Raw genomic sequence first — 19,784 nt, forward strand, 5'->3', positions numbered from 1 at the left:
GAAGGCTGGGCATAGTACGGACTTAGGGCCAGATGTAGGAGCCAAAATACCGGTCGGTAACGGCCGATTTCGGCCGTTACCGACCGGTATTAAGTATTTGGCATGTAGGGGCCCTATTTTACCGATTCGGTAAATTTACTGAATCGGTAAAATACCGAATTGGTATTTGTATCGATTCGGTTATTTTGAGATGTAGGTGGGACTCTTCTGAGTCCCACAGGCCTTACCGAATCAGTATTTTACCACCCAATCCAATTGGGTGGTAAAATACCGATTCCAGGTGTGCATGCACATGTGTGCATGCACACCTATGGCATGTGAAAGACAGACATGCCCTTAGGGCATGTCTGTGTGCCACATGTCACACATGCCTGAATTCGGGGTGCTAGAGGGTGTCAAAGTGACACCCCCTGCACCCTTGCAACATTCGGTATTTACCGAATCGGTAAATACCGATTCAGTAATGCCCATTGATTCCTATGGGCTTCAATTCAATTACCGATTCTACCTAAATCTCCCCCCTTCTATTTTACCGATTCATAAATACCGAATCTGTAAAATTCGGTATTTATGAATCGGTAAAATATACTTACCTACATCTGGCCCATAGTCACCTAATTGAGCCTGGGTGTCTGGAGGAAGTGAGCTCACAAGTGAAGAGCTATGCACACTACGAAGGATGGGTGTAGTAAGAGTTTTGGCACCTGATGGAGCTAGAATGTCTGGAGCTAGGGGACTCTTCGTGAAAACTTAAGCACATGCCGAAGGATGTGCATAGTAGTGGCTGTGCAACCTAATGGGGCAAGTGCTTATAGAGGGAGTGGGCTACAATGTAATTATTTTATATAAGCACATATGTTTATGTAATTTATTCTGTTACTGATTCTCCACCCATTAGCACTTTATTTTTACATAGTTTAAAGGCTTTACTGGTTTAATGGGTACATTGAAAAGATTAGTGAATGAGATAATCATTGATATCATCAATGATGTAATTTGGGATTTCATCAGTGATGTAATCAAGGATTTTATTAAACAAGTCATGAGTGATGTAATAAGTGAGTTCATAAGCAGTATGTATGGCGGGGGTACAAGTTATAGTTAGATCAGTAAACTGTAACTGAAGAATTTCAGTGGTTGTTGGAGTTTAAAACTGTATGTGGAGTGGTGTGGCTCACTGGTTAGAGGCGGCAGACCCGAAAGAAGAGAACGGCCCGGGACCAGGGTTCAATTCCCGACGCGGCAGGGTCGTGGACCAGGGTCAGCGGACTCGATAATTCTCGCGTCGGTGCCTACTCTAACCAGGGATCACACTCGGCAACTCTGGGCATTAGCTTGCCTCATCTCTACAACGGCCCCCCACATTCGCTGGGGATGCCTGGTTTCATCTTGGAGATATCCAGTAGGGACCATCTCACAGGGATATCCAGGACGGGTTAACCAGCAGTCTACAGCGCCACGACACCTCAGGGCAGCAGTGCGCTTTACAAGAACACATACATTACATTATATTTAACTAGCATTTCTACCTAACAATAAAATCACTAAAAAAAGATTTTCTGTCAATTTCTGTTTGTTTTTTAACATAAAGGAAGATCTTATTACCTCACCTAACTATAATGTCACTTTAACCTTTGTTTTTTTTCAGTGAATTTCTAGGATTTTCTTTAACACAAAAGTATAATCTTACTACCATACCTAACTACAACATCACTAGCCTGTGCCGTGTAGGCCCTGCACACAACCCCACCAGTTGCGGCCAATCCACCCCCACACACCATCCGCGCACATCCAGCCATCACAATATACAGGGGTGTCATTTTAAATAAGGCTGATCTACTGGCTTTGTCACCAATAATTATATAAAAGGCAGGCCTGTTGGTTTTGTTAAAAGGTGACCACATTAGTATACAAGGCAAGCCTATTGCTTTGTCAAGGGGTGACTACATCTATATATGAAAGCAAACCTGTTGGCTTTGCCAAGGGGGATCAATATCAATGTTTGTCAACAGGCCTTTAAATAAAGCATGCATATTCAAAATAACATTAATCTTTTAAGTGAGGGTGTCAGCCACTTGTTGACGCTGGGGAGGGCTGTAAAGAACCCTCTAGTGCTTACACCACAAGGTTTTTTTTAGGTCGGGATACGAGTGATGAGCTTTCCCAGCAGCCAGAATATGTATTTATTTATTGTTTAAGGGGGAAAGATCATCAGCGCACGTGGTGCATCGGCCGTCATTTCCCTTTCACTGGATGGGTGTTCTGGGGCATATCTCAGCCCCTTAAGCACTGACTTGCATGGTGGAGGGATCACTGTAAAGGGGGGATTTCCCCTTTCCAATGATATCCCTTCATAGTGGATCCCTGCTTGGGGTCGTAGTAGAAGGACGTAAACTTCCACAATCTGAAGGGGCGCAAAACAATCCTATCACCCAGCATTTCCCAACATTTTTCCAATAAAAACGCTACCCCACTTGTGGCTGGGCCTAGTGTCATGACAGAAATTGAATCCAGAAGTTTACTTCACAGAATACAAGGAAAATGCGTGGTTTTAGGTAATTTTTGAGGTTTGCAGGGCACTGTGGGTAAGAAACCATTGTGGGATCAACACAAGACACACTACCACTAGACTCCCCCGGTACGTTTTCCAGTTGGAAGCCGAACCCAGGAGCAAGTATGGTAGCTACCCCTATTGGCTAATCAGGTCATTATTTTTGACAGGAAATGTTGATGTTTCCAGATTGCAATGTGGGCCGTTTCCTGTCGTGTGAGGTACCACTTTTATTAGGAGACTTTGGGGAACGCTGGGTGGTAGTAATGTGTGGTTTCCCACAGATTCTAGAACTTTCCATCACAGAAATTGAGGACAATATGTGTTTTTAGACTAAGTTTGAGGTTTACCAGGGCTTCTGAGTAAAACATTAAATATCCTGGTTAGAGCCACGTAGGCCTCGCCGCCACCCTGGATACCCCTGGGTGTCTAGTTTTCAGAATTGTGCAGGGTTTGGTTGGTTTCCCTGGGTGCCAGCTGATCTTGTGCCAAATTCTGCAGCCACCAAAATTGGAGAAGAGGTTGGGTGGAATTTTTTTATCACTCTATGATGTGATTTAGAACTTTTCCTGTCAGGAGCACTAGGCCCACCTACACAAGTGCAGTATAATTTTATCAGGAGAGTTGGGGGACAGTTGGGGGTAGGAAATATATGTCTACCCACAGATTTGAGAACTTTTTGTTACAGAAATGTGAGAAAAATATGCATTTTTGGACAAAATGTGAGGTTTGCAAAGGTTTCTGGGTTAAAAAAAAAACCTTGTTAGAACCACACAAGTAACACTTGCCTAGACACCCTCAGGTCTCTAGTTTTCAGAAATGACTTGGTATGGTAGGTTTTCCTAGGGGGGGCTGAACTAGGGTCCGAAATAAGCAGTCATCCATGTTGTAAAAAAATGAAAAAAGACGGAAAAAAACACAGATTCTACTGGGTACAATATGATATCTCCAGGTCAAATTTAGGCGTATATTTCATCGCAGGCGCTAGGCCCAGCCACACAAGTGAGGTACTATTTTTATTGGGAGCAGTGGCGTAGCAAAACTTGAGGGGGCCCTCTCGTGCTCCAGACCCAGTCGGAAGCTCTCAGGCCAGGCACCTACCACACGTGCACCACAGTGCCAGAGCCCGCATATTAGGAAAAATTGGCTACCTCTTAGAAAAATGCCAAAACTGTGGAGAGAAAAAAAAAGTTTTGATACAGCTCTGCATTTTCCTGAAAGTTGATGATTTCAGCACAGAAAAACCTTTTGATAATTCAATTATGGGGGAAAAAACAGACATGTTTTTTGCAGAGCACTAAATGTAGCTATAATATGGATATTTTCTCATTCCTCTTCAGGGGAATCCAAAAATCCTGAGTACCTTTAGAACTTCCATGATGTTCGGAAAAAAGAATGCTAATTTGGCATGCATTTCTTTTTTTTTTGTTTGAATATTTTTTTTAGGTTTTACAAATATGCCCCTCAAGGAGGGGGGGGTAAATACATCAGTCAATCATGTGCTCAATTCTCTACAACATACAGGGTTACATAAAATGCACCATGAGAAAGGAACAGTAGAGCAGATATGCGCCCCCAGCCCATGTCTTGAGTGGATGAAGCAAGTTGCACTCTGTGACTTGCGGGAGCTGAGGGTGTTAAGGTAAGAGCTCATCCGAGTCGTTCTGGTATGGTGTGCGGGCTGGGGGTGAATTGGAGTGATGACCCCGTGTGCGTACATGCAAACCTTCACTATTGTGCTAAATGCGGGTACACAGGAGAAGAAACAAAAGAACAATGCGTGCGTGTCGGTAACAAGGTACCGGCTAGGCACTAAACGTGGAACTATGGGAGTAAACTTTTCCTAGATGTATGAGCGGTGGGATAACATGTGGCAAGCTAGCGGGTGTTTATGGACGCAGCGTTATGAGGGCGCGGGGTGCAGCCCGAGGGCCAGGAGTTTCAGGGGGTCCCAGGGGCGTATGGGGGGGGGGGTCATCCGGCCAGGGGACGGTGGATCGCAACGACGATAGGGCACGAGGGCAAGCTGTCAGGCCTGGGGGGGGGGGGGGGGGGGGGGGGGGGGGGTAGACTTCAGTGTCAGGCAGACAGTATGGGGGAATCAGGGCGTCGCGGGGAAGCGCAGGTGGGGCCGGGGACGGTTCCGATGTGTCATCCGGGGTGGTTTCCTGCTTAAATTGTATAAGCAGTTGTGCCCATTCCAGCGAAATGGGGTGTTGAGTGTTCCCTGCACCTCCTCCGCACATATGATCTCTGCCTCTGCAGCCCCCCATTTGTTCACTGCCCCAATCCAGGTTGCCACTGGAGGACCAGAGGGCGCTATCCAGTGCATTGCGATGGCTCGTTTGGCTAATAAGAGGGCGAGGGAAGTGAAGCGCCACTGTACTTTTTCGGTTTTCTAGCGCTTGTAGAGTCCAAGTGCGCAGACCTCCCAGGAGTCAATGTGCGGTAAACTAGCCAGTTTGAGGAGCGTGCAATGTATCGTGGACCAGTATCGGTGGAGGGAGGGACAGTCCCAGAACATATGGTGAAAAGTCGCGTTTGGTAGTTGACAGCGCGGACAATTAAACGGCGTGTCCGGATAGTACCGGTGAAGCCTTTCTGGGGTGAGATAGGCTCGGTGCAGCACGTTAAATTGCATGTTCTTAAACCGTGCATTCCTCGATACCTTCTTCGTGAATTCCAAGGCGCGCACCCACTCCGTGTCATGAAACACCCTACCGACGTCGTCTTCCCAGGCCTGACGTAGAGCATCTAGGGGGACATTAGTCAGTTCCCTAATTGTCTTTTAGTGCCATGTAATGAGGTGCCTACCGGCTCCCATGCGGAGGATCATGTGGAGCACCGGGTGTGGGCGGTTCACCGTCTTGGAGATTCCAGAACGGCTGTGCGCTGTCCACTAGTTGTCTGTGCGTGAGGAATTGTCCCCGTGGGAGGTCATACCACTCCTCCAGCTGTTCGAAAGTACATAGTTGACCCTCCTGGAACAGGGCCTCCGCCTCTGTCACATCATGGTCCGTCCACGTCTGTAGGGTCCTAGTGGTGTAGTACAAGGCTCCTCGAGGGAGTCCCACTAGGGGCAACAGTGGGGAATAGAGTGGTTGGCCTTTGGACATGCGATGAATGCGCATCATACATTTGCGCGCGACGGACACCTGGAGCAGGTGGGTGCGGGACGGTTTGGTCCCAGGTAGAAGCATCCGTCTGATGATCGGTAGAGATATCTTGCCAGCTGTCATTGTCGTCTCCCCATCGTGGCGCTCCGCCGTCCAGTGGGACAGCCACTGGAGCTGTGCAGCTACAAAGCATGATTCAAAAGAAGTGGCGCCCAAGCCCCCCTCTGTGGTTGGTAAATAGAGCGTGCGAAGTGCCACTCTGCGTCGGCTATTGCTGCATATCAGTGTCGTGAGGAGGGAGTCTAGTTCCCGGAAGAATGACCGAGGCGGTATCACCGGTAGGTTGGCGAGGTGGTATAGCAGTCTGGGTACCATTATCATTTTGGCTATAGCCACTCGACCGATGGGCGCCAGGGGCAGAGTCTTTCAAAAATTAACCACTGATCGCAGGGCCGCCAGTGCCTTACGGTGGTTGCCCTCGTAGAGATCCGTCGGGGAATGGTAGAGTCGCACTCCCAAGTATCTGGGGGCATCTCTGTTCTAGTGTAATGTCTGGGTGCCTAGCGACACTTCGTGCGGTACCTCATGAGGTCCAAGGGGGTAGACAGTCGACTTGTCCCAATTGACCCTGACGCCCGAGAGGGCTCCAAAGGCTTGTAGGGTAGTCCATATCGGTGTGAGATCACTCGTCTCATCGCGGACATAAAGGAGCAGATCATCTGCGTTGAGGGATATACAGTGAGTCGTTCCCGCAATCGGAATCCCCCAGTCGTCTCCCTCCTGACGCAGCCGCGGGCCAAGGGTTCAACCGCTAATGCGAAAAGGAGAGGGGAATGAGGGCACCCCTGTATGGTTCCTCTCTCTATCGGGAATGGGGCGGAAATTAGTTTACCGATCCGCACTCTAGAGGTAAGGCCTCCGGATAGGAGCCGCATATATGTCATTAAAGTTGGAGAACAGCGAACAGGTGTGGCCATAGTAAGGTGTCGAACGCTTTCTCCAGGTCGAAGATTAGGCACGCCGCATGAGGGAACCAGTCCTTTACATTGTCTTGGATATGAAAAAGGCGTCTCAAATTGTGGGAAGTATTGCGCCCGGGTACAAAGCCGCATTGATCACAGTGAATTAGAGGCGGCAGGATTTGGCTATAACGACCCGCTAGGATCTTTCCAAGTATTTTACCGTCCGTGTTGAGGAGTGTGATGGGTCTGTATAAGGAGGGGCACGTGGGGTCCCTGTGGGGTTTGAGGAAGGTCACTATTATGGATTCACGGAAGGGCCCGGTTTAGGTTTGCGCGACGGTACACGATGCACCCTTTCAATGGAGAAATAGGGAGTCAGGTCTGTGGCTGGTTTAAAAGTTTTGATCCAGTCCGTGATGAACTGTATAGGGTCAGTCCCAGGGCCGGACTGGGAACCAGAACCGGCCCTGGCAAATTGCTCGGCCGGCCCCCCATACCCATCCGGGAGGAGGAGGGGGAGGGGGGGCGTGACCGCGCTCTGTGCCGGGGCCGGTTTTCGGCCGTTTTTGTTACAGGGCCGTTTCTGCAGCATAGCTGCAAAAACGGCCCTGTAACAAAAACGGCCCCCAGGGGCCCAAAACCGGCCCCCAACCATGCGGCCCACCGGGGGATTGCCCGGTGCCTGCAACAGCCAGTCCGGGCCTGGTCAGTCCCCTCCGGCAGGTTCATGACGCGTATGTTGCTCCTTCGGGAACGCCCTTCCAAATCATCCGTCTTGGATTCTAAGGCCTTGAGGCGGAATTGGAGGTCCGTAATGTCGTGTTGGTGTTGTTGCACTTGCGGGTTGAGCGACTGCACCGTTTTTTCCTCCTGGGAAACCCTGTCCGACAAATTCCTGTGGTCGTTACGGAGAAGGGTGAAATCCGTAGCTAGAGCGTCAAATTTGGTTTCAATCACCACTCTGGAATGTTCTATGGCTGCAAGGACGTGATCTAGTTTTCGAAAGGTAGAGACGGTACTGTCATGTCCATCACGCTGTGGAGCAGAGGTGGGTGGTTGGGGCGGTAGTTTCTGAAGGTCCATTCCCTGGGCGGTACCTGCTGCTCGGCGGCCCATTATGGGGGGGCCGTTGGTTGCCTTTCAGTCGACCGGGTTTTGGAGGTCCGGCGGGGGAGGGGGTCAGAGGGCTCAGTACAGGCTTCGTCTGCCTCGACCAGTGCTTGGATCCCGTCACTGGCGTACCTCTGCGTCCTCAGATCCGGACTGTGCGCTCGGGGCTGGGGGCAAATGGTTGGCTGTTGGTCGCCCCAGAGACAAGGCCGATCATGCCTGTAGCGAAAGTTCAGGCCCCATTCAGTGGGTGACCGGAAGATAGGGTCTCCGGACGGTAGGCCAGGGGGTGAAGCGTGGTTGCCGCGGGTCGACCACAATGGCGTCACACGGGTAATCAAGCCTGTCCAGTGCCCGGGGGACCTAGGGCTGCAGCGTAGGGCATCCGGGAAAGCTGTATCGTGAGAACGTTCGCTCAGACGTCCCGCGGCATGAGCCGGGGGGAAGGCGGGGACGTCTTGGATCTCCTCAGGGTTGCACAAGGAGAAGAGGGCCAAGTTCACTCCGGCATGGGGGCCCCTGTCGAGTCTTTGCGTGCAGCAGTGATGCGCGCCTTTCTCACAGCAGCGCGGCGCGGTGGGTTCTCCTCAGGCGTGCGGCTGTCTTAGTTATCCGGGGACACAGCGCGCCAATGGGGCGTTTTCAGGGGTACATCGCTCCCCTCAATGGTGGTGCAGGCCGTTCGGCTCTTCTGGCTAATCGGGACGCCCGGGAGCACAGCGCGCCAATGGGGGCGTTTTCACGGGTACATCACTCCCCTCAGTGACAGCATTGGATGGAGGAGGGTCGGCGCTGCCGATGACAGAGACCCGCAGCGGAGGCGTCTGTCCGCCTCAGGCCTTGATTCAGAGTTGCGGCCCTCGGCCACTGCAGTCTCTCTACTCTGCAGTGGTTAGGGGTCTGCGTTGGTGATAGAGGTGACCCGCAGCAGGGGTATTCGTCCGCCTCAGGTGCTGACTCTGTGGTGCAAGAAAAGCGTACAGATACCAACCACACACTTTTTTCAATCCTTATATTAAAGGAAGAAAACAAACCAATATTACTCTTAGGTTTGTTGGGTATATCTTGTTCTTACCCTTTTAATTTCTATTTTTTTCAATTTTCAAAAAGATTTTTATGTATGAAAAAGAACACAAAACATTTTTGACACTTACACATAAATACACATAAATACTAAACATTATTCACATATATATATATACACAATGTACAATATTTACTTATTTTTTGAGTAATATACACAGATCCTTGTATAAACTTGACAAAGTAAAGCTCAATGTCAGTCTCAATTCACTACATATAAATGCAGACAATCAAAGATTATTCAAAAAATATAAACCATATCTAAATTCATTGGTCTATAGGTCAATTGATGTCTTATTTTATATGACTCTGTGGTGCAGCCCCCGGTCCCGTCAGCGTCCCCCCCCCCAAGCAGGGCTCAGGCTCGACGGGTCTCAGGCAGTGGCGGTAAGGCCCGGAGGGGGGGGAGAGGCGGCCGGTGGCAGAGGCGTCGCGTATGTGGAGTCCCTCACCTTTAGGATCGCGGGCCACAGCAAGGGCAAGGCCGTCAGCACCTCAGCGCCGCTCCCTCACCTTCGGATCCAGCGGCGATGTTCCAGTTGAAGGTCGGGGACATCAGGACCCGTGGCACTTCAGATTCCGTCCCGCCACCCGGAGGCCACCATCTTAGTAGACATGCATGGGGAGGGACAGAGGAGCGCTGCAGGCCGTTCAGGAGCCGCACACAGGAGTCTCGGGCAGCCCAGATCACCCACGGGGCATTCCGCCAGCCATCTCAGTCTTTATATCCCCGATTGCAGGCAGGGGGACATCGTGGGTCGTTTCTGGCGTGGGCCGGCAGCAGGAGCATTAGAAAAAACGATCCGCCATCTTAGGCGGCCCAGCCACGCCCCATTTGGCATGCATATCTTATACAGAAAGATGTTACAGAAGCATAAACGCAAAGTACCCCAAATAGCCAAATAAGGCGTGGGCAGTAAACATGTGTCAGAGTCTTTCTTTTACACTCGGGCCAAAAAATCAACCGCATGGAATCCCTGTAATTCTCAGCTAAAGCTCCTATTCTAGGAATGCTTATATGCATCATTAACTTTTCCTGGGGTCATACTGTATATGCCCCAGAAAACATTGGGTTACTTTCAATGATTTGTGGGGGGCTGATGCACTCCTTTCAGCCCCCTACAAACTTTTATAACATGTTGGTGGTGCCCCTGCCCAGATTGGGGCACCACAAAGCAAGAAAAAAATATGCAATTAAACCTCCAAAGTGCTTTATGGGGCGCTCCTTGCTGGGAGCAGTGAACAATAACTGAACACCTCCAGCCACTCCTTTAGTATGATTTTTAGATATCTTTCAATATCGGTTATGACTTACATGACTAAGCAAATTTGGGAAAAAGACAAAATGAAACTGTAAGAGAAGAACAAGTTACTTCCTTCAGTAATGCTTTTCTGGTAGATACAATGTCTACCGGCAGATTCCTCACATTTTGACTATCCCAGGTTCAGGACTTGATCCGGAAACCTTCCTTTAATAGCTTTTTTGCGCTGGCAGGTGGTGCTGGTTCCATGTCGGCTCCAAACATTGCACTGTGTGATGTCACTGGAGCCATAAAGCACCCCCTGTTGATGTGCTGACCATTCATTTTATACCGCACCTTCAAGAGTAACAGATGATACTAACTTACTAAGATAGGCAGAATTCTCAATATTATTAACAGAAAATTATTGCTACACATATTGTTGCTATTTTCATAAATACCTATGCATAAAAGATGTCTTCATGAATAGCTACGTAGAAATGAAAAGGGAGTCTTGTTATAAACAACCATACTTCGGGGAGGAGGGTGGATCAGTGAGGAATGTGCAGGCAGAGGTGGTATACACCAGAAAAAGCATTACCTAAGATAAGTAACATGACCTGATGGATACCGCTACCTGCAAGATTCATCATCTTTTCAATAGAATCTCCTAGCAGTACCACAATCGGAGGTGGGAGCATGGCTGACTAAACCAAGAAGTCATGAAGAACTGAGCAAACGAAGTGACCATCCCTTCTCACTTCCGAATCCAATAATAGTGTTTAACAAATGTGTGAAGGGAGGACCAAGTTGCTGCTCTGCATTTATCTGCTAAATGAACACCTCTAGCAAGGGCAGAAGTAGAGGATGTTGCTCTAGTACAATGTGAGCAAATACCTTCAGCGGCTCCTTTTGTGCCATGGAGTAGCAGATTTTTATACACAGGATGATCCACCTTGAGAGTGCCAATTTGTGAATCGCTTTTCCTTTTATTCTCCCTATGTAGCCCATAAAGAGTTTATCATCAAGTCTGAATTATCTGTTTCTATGATTATAAAAGCTGACCTCCTCTTGGGGTCAAGTCTATACAGTCTTTCTTCTTCCATTGTAGGATGAGGAGAAAGATAGAAGGTGGACAGTGTGATGGATGACTTAAGTGGAAAGGAGTAACCATTTTAGGGAGGAAGGTAGTCCTGGTCCGTAATACAAGTTTATCTGGAAAGAAGGAAGTAAAGGATGGTTTTATGCTCGGTGCATGTAGTTCTCAGATACTCCTTGCTGATAAGATAACAAACAGAAAAATCGTTCTGAAGGATAATAATCTTAATGGACAACTGTGAAGGGGCTCAAAGGGAGAACACATTAGGAAAGTAAGAGCAAAATGTAGGTCCCACTGAGGCAAAATAAAAGGAGAAGGAATGTATCTATTTGTAAGACCCTTCACAAACCGTAAAACAGTTGGGGATTTAAACAGTGATGGTTGATCTGGTACGAGTAGGGAAGTCATTAAGACAGACAAGTAACCTTTCACCTTTCCAAAAGAGTGTAGGGCAATAGACAAAATTTCAGATAAATGGACATTAATGGGATTTATGGTTTTATCAACACACCATTTTACAAATCTAGACCATCTACTAGAGCACACAGATTTTGTGGACAAGTGTTTAAAGGAGAGAATCATGTCCACCACCTCAGGTGGTAGAGAGAAAGAATGCTGGTTGCCCGTTCAATCTCTGGGCACTTGGGTGGAGGCTCTGGAGGTTAGGGGTAGAACCTGCCCCTGTGAATGTGACATGAGGTCTACCCTGTAAGGGAGATGGAACGGAGGGTACAGGGAACGGTGAACTAGGTCTGCATACCACACCCTTCTCTGCCAATCCAGAGCTATAAGGATCACTTGGGCTCGGTTGAATCGAATGTTCCTCCACACTCAAGGAAGTGTAAGGGAGGAAACGTCTGCAGGAGTAGAGCAGTCTACTTTAAATGAAACGCTTCCCCCAAAGCTTCCTATGTCAGATATTGGTGGGCACAGAATTTTGGGCAGTGAGTGTTTTCTAGAGAGGGAACCAGATCCACAAGAGAAGTCCCCTATAACTGAAAGATGTCCTGATCATCTCAGAATGAAGACGACACTCGTGGTATGCCAGATGACTTCGACTAAGACGGTCTTGCTCATGCGCGGAGACCTCGGGCCAGGTTTTTTGCTACTACACAAATATGGTGGTCCTGAGCCTAGAACCACAGTCACAGAGTCTCTCTGCAGAGAAGAAACAACCAGACTCCCCCCGTTTGTTGATGTATCACATCGCTGTTGTGGTGTCCATCAAAATTTGGGAGACAGACCGTGAAAAGAAGTAAGGAAGGCCTTGAGAGGTACACGTGTCCCCATAATTTCAAAAGAGTGTTTTGTAAGCTCTGGTCTTCCGGTGACCAGAAGCCTCCAAACCAGTTCCTCCAGATGTGCTCTACACCCTACGGTAGAGGAGTTTGTGGCCACCAGAAGTTAAGGGTGAAATTGTTTTCCTTGATGCACCTTGTCGTTTATGCTCTGCCATTGCAGATCCATAGAAGTGTCCCTTGAGATCTTGATGCAGGTCTGCAGATCTTTAGCATGTTGGAACCTCTGCTTAGGGAGGCACCACTGGAGGACCCTTATGAGAGCGTGTATGTGTGACCTACAGAAAGCAGGAGGCTAACAGACCTAACAGGCATAAGACTAAAATGATCCCTCCTTTCTGAAGCATTTGAATCATAGCTTGAATGTCTTGAATCCTCGGAGGTGGAGAAAGGCTCGATTGGATGTGGTATCCAAAACTGCCCCTAAGAACAGTATGTGCTGAAAGGCCTCGAGTGAGACTTGGCTTGGTTGAGCAAAAAGCCAAGTTCGTACAAAAGTTGTCATTTCATTTAAGTGGAAAAGCCACAAATTGGGATTCTTGGCTTTGATTAGGCAGTCTTCCAGGTAAGGGACTATAGAAATTACCTTTCTTCGGATAACAGCTGCTACCACTGCCATCACCTTTGTGAAGACTTGTGGTGCAGAAGTGAGGCCAAAAGGTAGGACTTTGAACTGACCGTGTTCTGATCATACAGTGAAGCTGAGATACTTTCTGTTTGATCTCAGGATTGGGATGTGTAAATAGGCATCCTATAGATCGAGAGACACCATCCAGTCATCCACATTCAGCACTAGGATAACCTGAACTAAGGAAAGCATTTCAAATGTCTCTGTTTTTTGAGGAACTAGTTTAAAATCCTGAGGCCTAGGATCAGGCCTAACCCGCCATACTTTTTAGGGATCATAAAATACCTAGAATACCATCCCAGTCCATTTTCCAGCTCTGGAATCAATTCCACTGCACCCTTGAGCAGAAGGGAATCGATTCCCTGTTGGAGTATTTGCAAGTGGTAGAGAGTCTATTTGGTAAGTTAAGGGATGGAGCTGAGGTTGGAAGCGTAGGGTGCACCCCCTTTTTACAATCTGTAAGACCCAAAGGTCTGACGTGGTAGACTTCCGTTTTTGATAAAAGTGGGATACCTGTCATCCAACAGGTGAGAAATTATCTTGTATAAAGGAACCAGGGCTCTCTGTTGTGGCAGGGAAGTTGAGGAAGAGGGTGGGAGAAGAGGAATAGCTTGCTTTCGTACTCAACCCCTTTGCTGCCTTTATTGCGGAAAAGACTATTGCAGGCTGTACTGCTGCCTGCTCCCAAAGGAAAATCCCATACGAACACCTCTAATTTTTGAGTATTGTCTTTAGTCTCCTAATTGAGTTTGAAGGCCCACGATCTAGCTGTTGAATGCTATCCTTAAATTGTTCAAGTGCAGAGTCGACCTTTGATGCAAAAACGCAGCAGCCATCAAATAGTAGGTCCGTTAGTGTCGTTTGGACGTCCTGCGAGAAGCTTGCATTCCTGATCCAAGCATTGCAACAAAAGGATATTGAAGAATCCATAGCCTTGCCTACTGAATCAGTCTTGTCCAGGTCTGACTGGATAATATATCTGGCTACGGCATGCTCTAACTCTGAAAAGTGCCCCTTAAGACCTTCGGAGAGGTGGGGGTTGACCGCTTAGGCAGCATCTAGTAGAGCATGAACATATCTGCCAAGCAACAAAGTAGCACTGAGAGATTTTAGTGCTATGTTTCCTGTTAAGAAAACGTTATTTGTTATATACTCTATCTTTTTAGATTTTCTATCTTTTGGGGTTGCGGGAAATGATCCTGGGGTCGTTTTGGATGAGCATGAGGTCATAACCACTAAGCTTTTGGGAGATAGTTGAGATTATAGAAATGTGGTATCTCCCAGTGCTGCTTTGTATATTCTTGAGACTGATCTAGAGGCTGCAGAAGAGGTAGTTGGTATGCCCCAAATTACCAGTATAGGGTCAATGAGTGCCTCAATGAATGTTAGAAGAGGCTCAGATGTACCCAAAGAGGAATGAAAGGTAATACATATTAGGTTTTAGTTCTGATGTCAGCAGATTCAAGTCCATCTTTTCAGCAGCTTTCCTTACTACAGAATGGTAATAGGATACTTCTGAAGGAGAGACGCCCAAGAGAGAAAGAAGCCCCCATTCTGGAGATGTATCTCAGCCACTTGCATCTTTCAGACTCTCATAAGTGGGGTTGAGGGATGGATGGTCATACTCAACATTATCCCCGTTATCTGGATCATCTTGAGGGTCAAAGTCTTCCATTGCAAATCTTTCTTCTTCTACAAATCTCTGCTCTTCTCTTCATGACCTATGAAGCCTCATAGGCAGCGTATCTAAATGAGATCTTGAGACAGGCAATGAGAAATGTTGAAGTGGAGGACACATCGGAGTAGCCATGGCATAAGAGGCAGTGGAGACGGTGGAGTATCTTGTGTTGCTGATACTGAGTGTTGATTGCGGCACCGATGGTGTGGATTGAGGTGCCGATGTCGTTTGTTGTGGTGCCAATGAGAAGTTAGATTTCAGGGCTGATGTCATTGGACTGGGCGCCAAAAGAGGAGAGGATGTCATTCTTGGTGCCGATCCTGTAGATTCAGGAGCCGGTAGAGGATTTGCCCAAGTTACTTGTGGCAAATGGTAGAAAGGAGCGAATGGAGTCGATTGAAATGGTGTTGGCATTCATCCTATGTTATAGGATCGAGGACCTACAGGGCCAAGTGGCGTGCCATTGGGGATCATGGCCCTATTGAATATAATGAAAATGGCATTCAGGAAATTTGGAGGATCTATACCTGGAGACAGACATTCAGAGTATTGGGTTCCTAACGGGTACCTTGGGGATAGCACCACAGGCAGAAGGATCCAAAGATGGAATTGGTTCCTTTGGCGCCACTGACGCCTGGTCGATCAGAGTTGATGCCAGCATGTCTTCATCTTGCGAAATGTGTTCGATGTCTGACTCTGGACGAGGTGGGGTCGCCGGTCTCGGGGAAGGTGAACTGCTTTTTGAAGGAAAGTCTTGATCCATCACAACAAGTAGAAGAAGCACCTTGGCTTGACTAGGAGTCTGTAGAAAACATTTTATACTAGGTCTAATATCCCACAACAGGATCAACATACAGAGTAGCAAAAAACTACAATCGATTATTCAGTCCAAAAAGCATATCAAGCCACATTTGTTCTTGATATTCATCTTTTGGACACAGCCAACATGTTTCGACCCAAAACGACTCCTTCAGGGCACAAAAAAGTACTACTTGTCCCAAGTCTATAGTTTAGCATTAAATGCAGAGTTCTTTCCCTTTTTGAGTATATATTACCGATAATGGTATAAGTCAAGGCACCAATTTTTAGCTGGCAGGTTGCAAGAGTATGGGTGCACTTCCAAAATTACTCAACGATGTGAGTCACGAAATGTATGTCCTGTGAAATAACGCCAAAGCTTTGGGTGTGTGTACTACTTTTCCTGTAGTATACACATTAAAGATCAATATCAAGAATACATGTGCCCTGATAGCATTTCTACTTCAACAATAAGATTCAACATGTATCATCCTGCTTTTTTAAGACATAAGAATTAAACACAGAAATGAAAATGAAGGCGTAAATTTGAAAAACTAACTTTTGAGATCATGGGATCGTAGTAAATGCTGATGTCACTTCCTTCTTGAATGCCGCTGTCAACCCGAACCTTAAAAACAAAAGAAAACAATAGTAAATTTATCACAGTTTAAGGCTCTGCTCCATTTACAATTTCCCATCATTATAGAAAAAAGAAGCACCCTGACAACCATGCCAAAGTGTGTTTTTTTATTTTTGCACATATTTTACCAATCTCCAACAGGTACAAGTATACTTAAGCCTGGCAAGGATTACAACCTAGATAATGTAGGTTGCAAATATCTCTGCAGCATGTACAATGATCAACTGAACAACATAAAAGTGCTAATGTTATCTTATTGGAAAAAATTAGGCCTACAGTATATTGGTTTATTTACGCCTTCTGTCTTCCCACATATTTTGAATAAAAGCAAATTTCCCAAAGCAGATAACCAGAGAGGAAAATGAAGCAAAAAGATAAAATACCATAACAAAAAAACGCAATAATTCATGTGCCCAAGGGGATGCCCCAAGACATATTTAAGAGTTTGTAAATGATAAGTGGCATCTCCTCTACTTCCAGCACCACTCTGTGACCTCTTCACCGGACATCCACTTAAGACCTCAATATTGCTTTTTTGTTAGGTTTGCCCTTACGAGGACTTCATGTAAATGAACCAATTATTCGCACTAACAATTTTCAAGTTGTTTTTTATCCTACGAAAGAGGATGCCTTACACCTACCAAATTAAAAGAGATCTTTTGAGCTGCTCAACTATTCTGCACGCGCTGCCAATCTGATAATGCAAACCTCCTGCAGGTCCTCTGGTACTGTCCGTCCCTAACGCACTACTGGTAAGCAGTTCTGACCACCATAGCCAACATCACTCACTGCGAGGGACTTAACACTTGAGAAGCTTGTGCCCTTGGCATCTACAAGCACTAAGCTCAATAAGGTAGCAGCTAGGTTCACTAACCTCACCCTCTTGCTATCCAAACAGACTTTAACCCTAAAGTAGCGTGAGCTGTTACCCCCGCTGGCTGCATCTTGGTGGCACGCCCAGGCTTACTGGGCCAGAGCTAGGAGTATAGCAATTTGTAGAGAAGAAGCAAAAGGCCTCTGCAAACACCCCATCTCTATGAAATGGGATGCTATGTTGATCGACCTTCAAACCATTACTAAAGAGGACTACCACCCCCATGAAATCAACGTTCACTATATTAACTGCAAATGGCGAATACATTTGCTCCTTGTAGACACTAGCCTGTCACTTACCCACCAGTGCCTACTTCCAGCTGCCAAGTAACACCACACCCCTATGCATTCTCCCCTGTATAGACTCCACTGTTACATCTGCGTTACCTCCCTACACCTAGGTTGTCCCCTCTGTTGCACAGATAGCAGCCGCTCACAATCACACGCCTCCTAGCGCTCACGTATTGCCAGACAGTTCACCCTTCTTACTTTTTAAGCATTACTTGACATAGCATCACATTAGTATTTTCATTTCTTGGTAAAATGGAAGTTTACATGTTATCTTATATAAGCAGTAACCTTATCTGTAATCTTCTAGAATGACATGCGGATACTGTCCGTAATGCTCCAACTTAAAAATGTTTAATAAAACACCTTTTGAAACAGAAAAAAAAACAATTCCCAAGTTGGGTCCATGCTGTTCATCATTTTAATAGCAAATATCTTTATGTTATAGGTACAGTCTGGAAGAAATTTATCTGAAAAGATCCGAGGCACCTAAAAAAACACAAATGTTTTAATTGTTTCATGCTCAAACCCAATAATAAAAAAAGACTCCATTCAGTAACTAAGATAATGAAATAATAAACATGTTATGCTAATATGCATTAAGTACAAATTCCTTTCTTCTGCAGTACTTTTTCTATAGCACAACTTAAAAAGAAATGCAAAACCCAAAAGGTACTGAGTGGGATTTTGGATCAAGGATGTGGCTTCCCTATCCCTCACCCTCTCCTTTAAAATGTTGACTCAACTATTCCCTCATGTGGGGACTCCGGTGTGAGAAACCTGCATCAGGAATGCTGGTTGATCTGGTTGGCAGCTATTTCAGAAAACTGGCTTTCCTACTTCTATGACAGTCAAAAACATCCTTTGCTGTCCACCCCAACAGTGTCCTTTTTAAGGGATATGCTTAAAATCATGCTTGTTAACGAATGGCACTGCTGTCAGGAAGCAAATGTGTTGGTTATGATTTTGCAGAATATGGATTACTCTCTGTGCAACTTTATCAACTGCTTACTGAATTGAATCCTATAAAATCTATGTAAATTCTTAAGGAATACATATATATATATTTTGAAAAGGCCTTTGTAAGGCGGAGGAAAAAGCCCATCCAAATAGTCAAAACTGACCAGAGAATCCTGGAAACCTCAGGGGCAGAAGAGCCACTGCTTCATACCAGAAACTACTGGAGGTAGCAGGTTACTGGGAGGCACAGTGCTGGAAAATCGGTGCAAATTTTCACCTGAAGAAGCCGTTCAACAAACCGACGGCTCAGCAAGACAGTACAAGGTCGGCACAGTGGCAGCTGGATGTTAATACTTTAATTTGAGAAACTGTCAGCAGGCGGTGTCTTGTCTTTGATATTCACATGAGGGCACCTTGATGACTTAATTTACCAAATGACGGTAAGGATACCCCTAGAGCACTTATTACCGTCTTCTTTATATATATATATATATATATATATATATATATATATATATATATATATATATATATATATGTGTGTATATATATATATATATATATGTATATATATATATATATATATATATATATATATATATATATATATATATATATATATATATATATATATATATAGAAATATATATTTGAATGTTCGAATACCATCAAAGAAAACGCATGGCAAATTAATCTTAAAACTACATCATTTAATAGTGTTAAAGATACACAGTGAACGGTCTTGTTTAACTCTGCTTTTCCTGTAAGGGCTAGATTTGATACAATATTCACATAACATGCTTTTAGATGCTGTATAAAGGATCACAGGTGAAATAATGTTTATATTCAGAGGTTATCCTGAAAATCGGGCATTGATGTGGCCCGATTTGGACAGACAATCCTGACTTCCCAGAGAAAACAAGGAGCAAAGAAAATCAGCTAATTCCTGTGAAAGACAGACTTTCAGCCAATGGGATCCAGGAATAGGCAAAATTAAACAAATGCGCAACGGATAACGTGTTAAATTGCATCTTTGAATTCTGGTGACATTTACAGCCACCATCCGTGCGTGTTTGTAGCTTCTCGCGTGAATCTTTTACAAGACTTTATAGGAAAAGAATGGGTTTACATAAACACATACACGAAGACTAGGATATCTAGTTTGAGCACCTATGTTGTACACATTCAACAAAGCATACAAATACCTCTTGCGCGGGTATATATATCTTTATTAGCCATATAAGTACGAGTATAAATATACTGATACAGAAATGCCAATTGTGTCCTCATTAAACATCCGAAAAAAAGCGGTAATGGTGGCTCCCCGCTCGGAGCAGCTGTTGGGCTGCGGCGCGGCGCGGGGAGTGGACCCTAGGCAGGCGGCCCGGCCCACTGTTATGAAATCCTCCAGCCACGGCGGATGATGCCTTCGGCATAATTAAAATGTCTTTCCGTCGAG

At 46.0% G+C, this 19,784-nt stretch overlaps 1 protein-coding gene across 1 annotated transcript in view; it reads right to left on the bottom strand.

The window, feature by feature from the left end:
- Positions 1–19,784, bottom strand: part of PCCA (propionyl-CoA carboxylase subunit alpha) — a 2,575,253-nt gene that overhangs the window by 1,394,017 nt on the left and 1,161,452 nt on the right. Inside the window, exon 15 of the mRNA XM_086934374.1 lies at positions 16,124–16,192. Within this exon, the coding sequence (XP_086790500.1) occupies positions 16,124–16,192 (69 nt within the window). The remainder of the gene's footprint in view (positions 1–16,123; positions 16,193–19,784) is intronic.

The sequence above is a fragment of the Lissotriton vulgaris genome, chromosome 8 (assembly GCF_964263255.1).
Source record: "Lissotriton vulgaris chromosome 8, aLisVul1.2, whole genome shotgun sequence".
Taxonomy (NCBI): Eukaryota; Metazoa; Chordata; class Amphibia; order Caudata; family Salamandridae; genus Lissotriton; species Lissotriton vulgaris.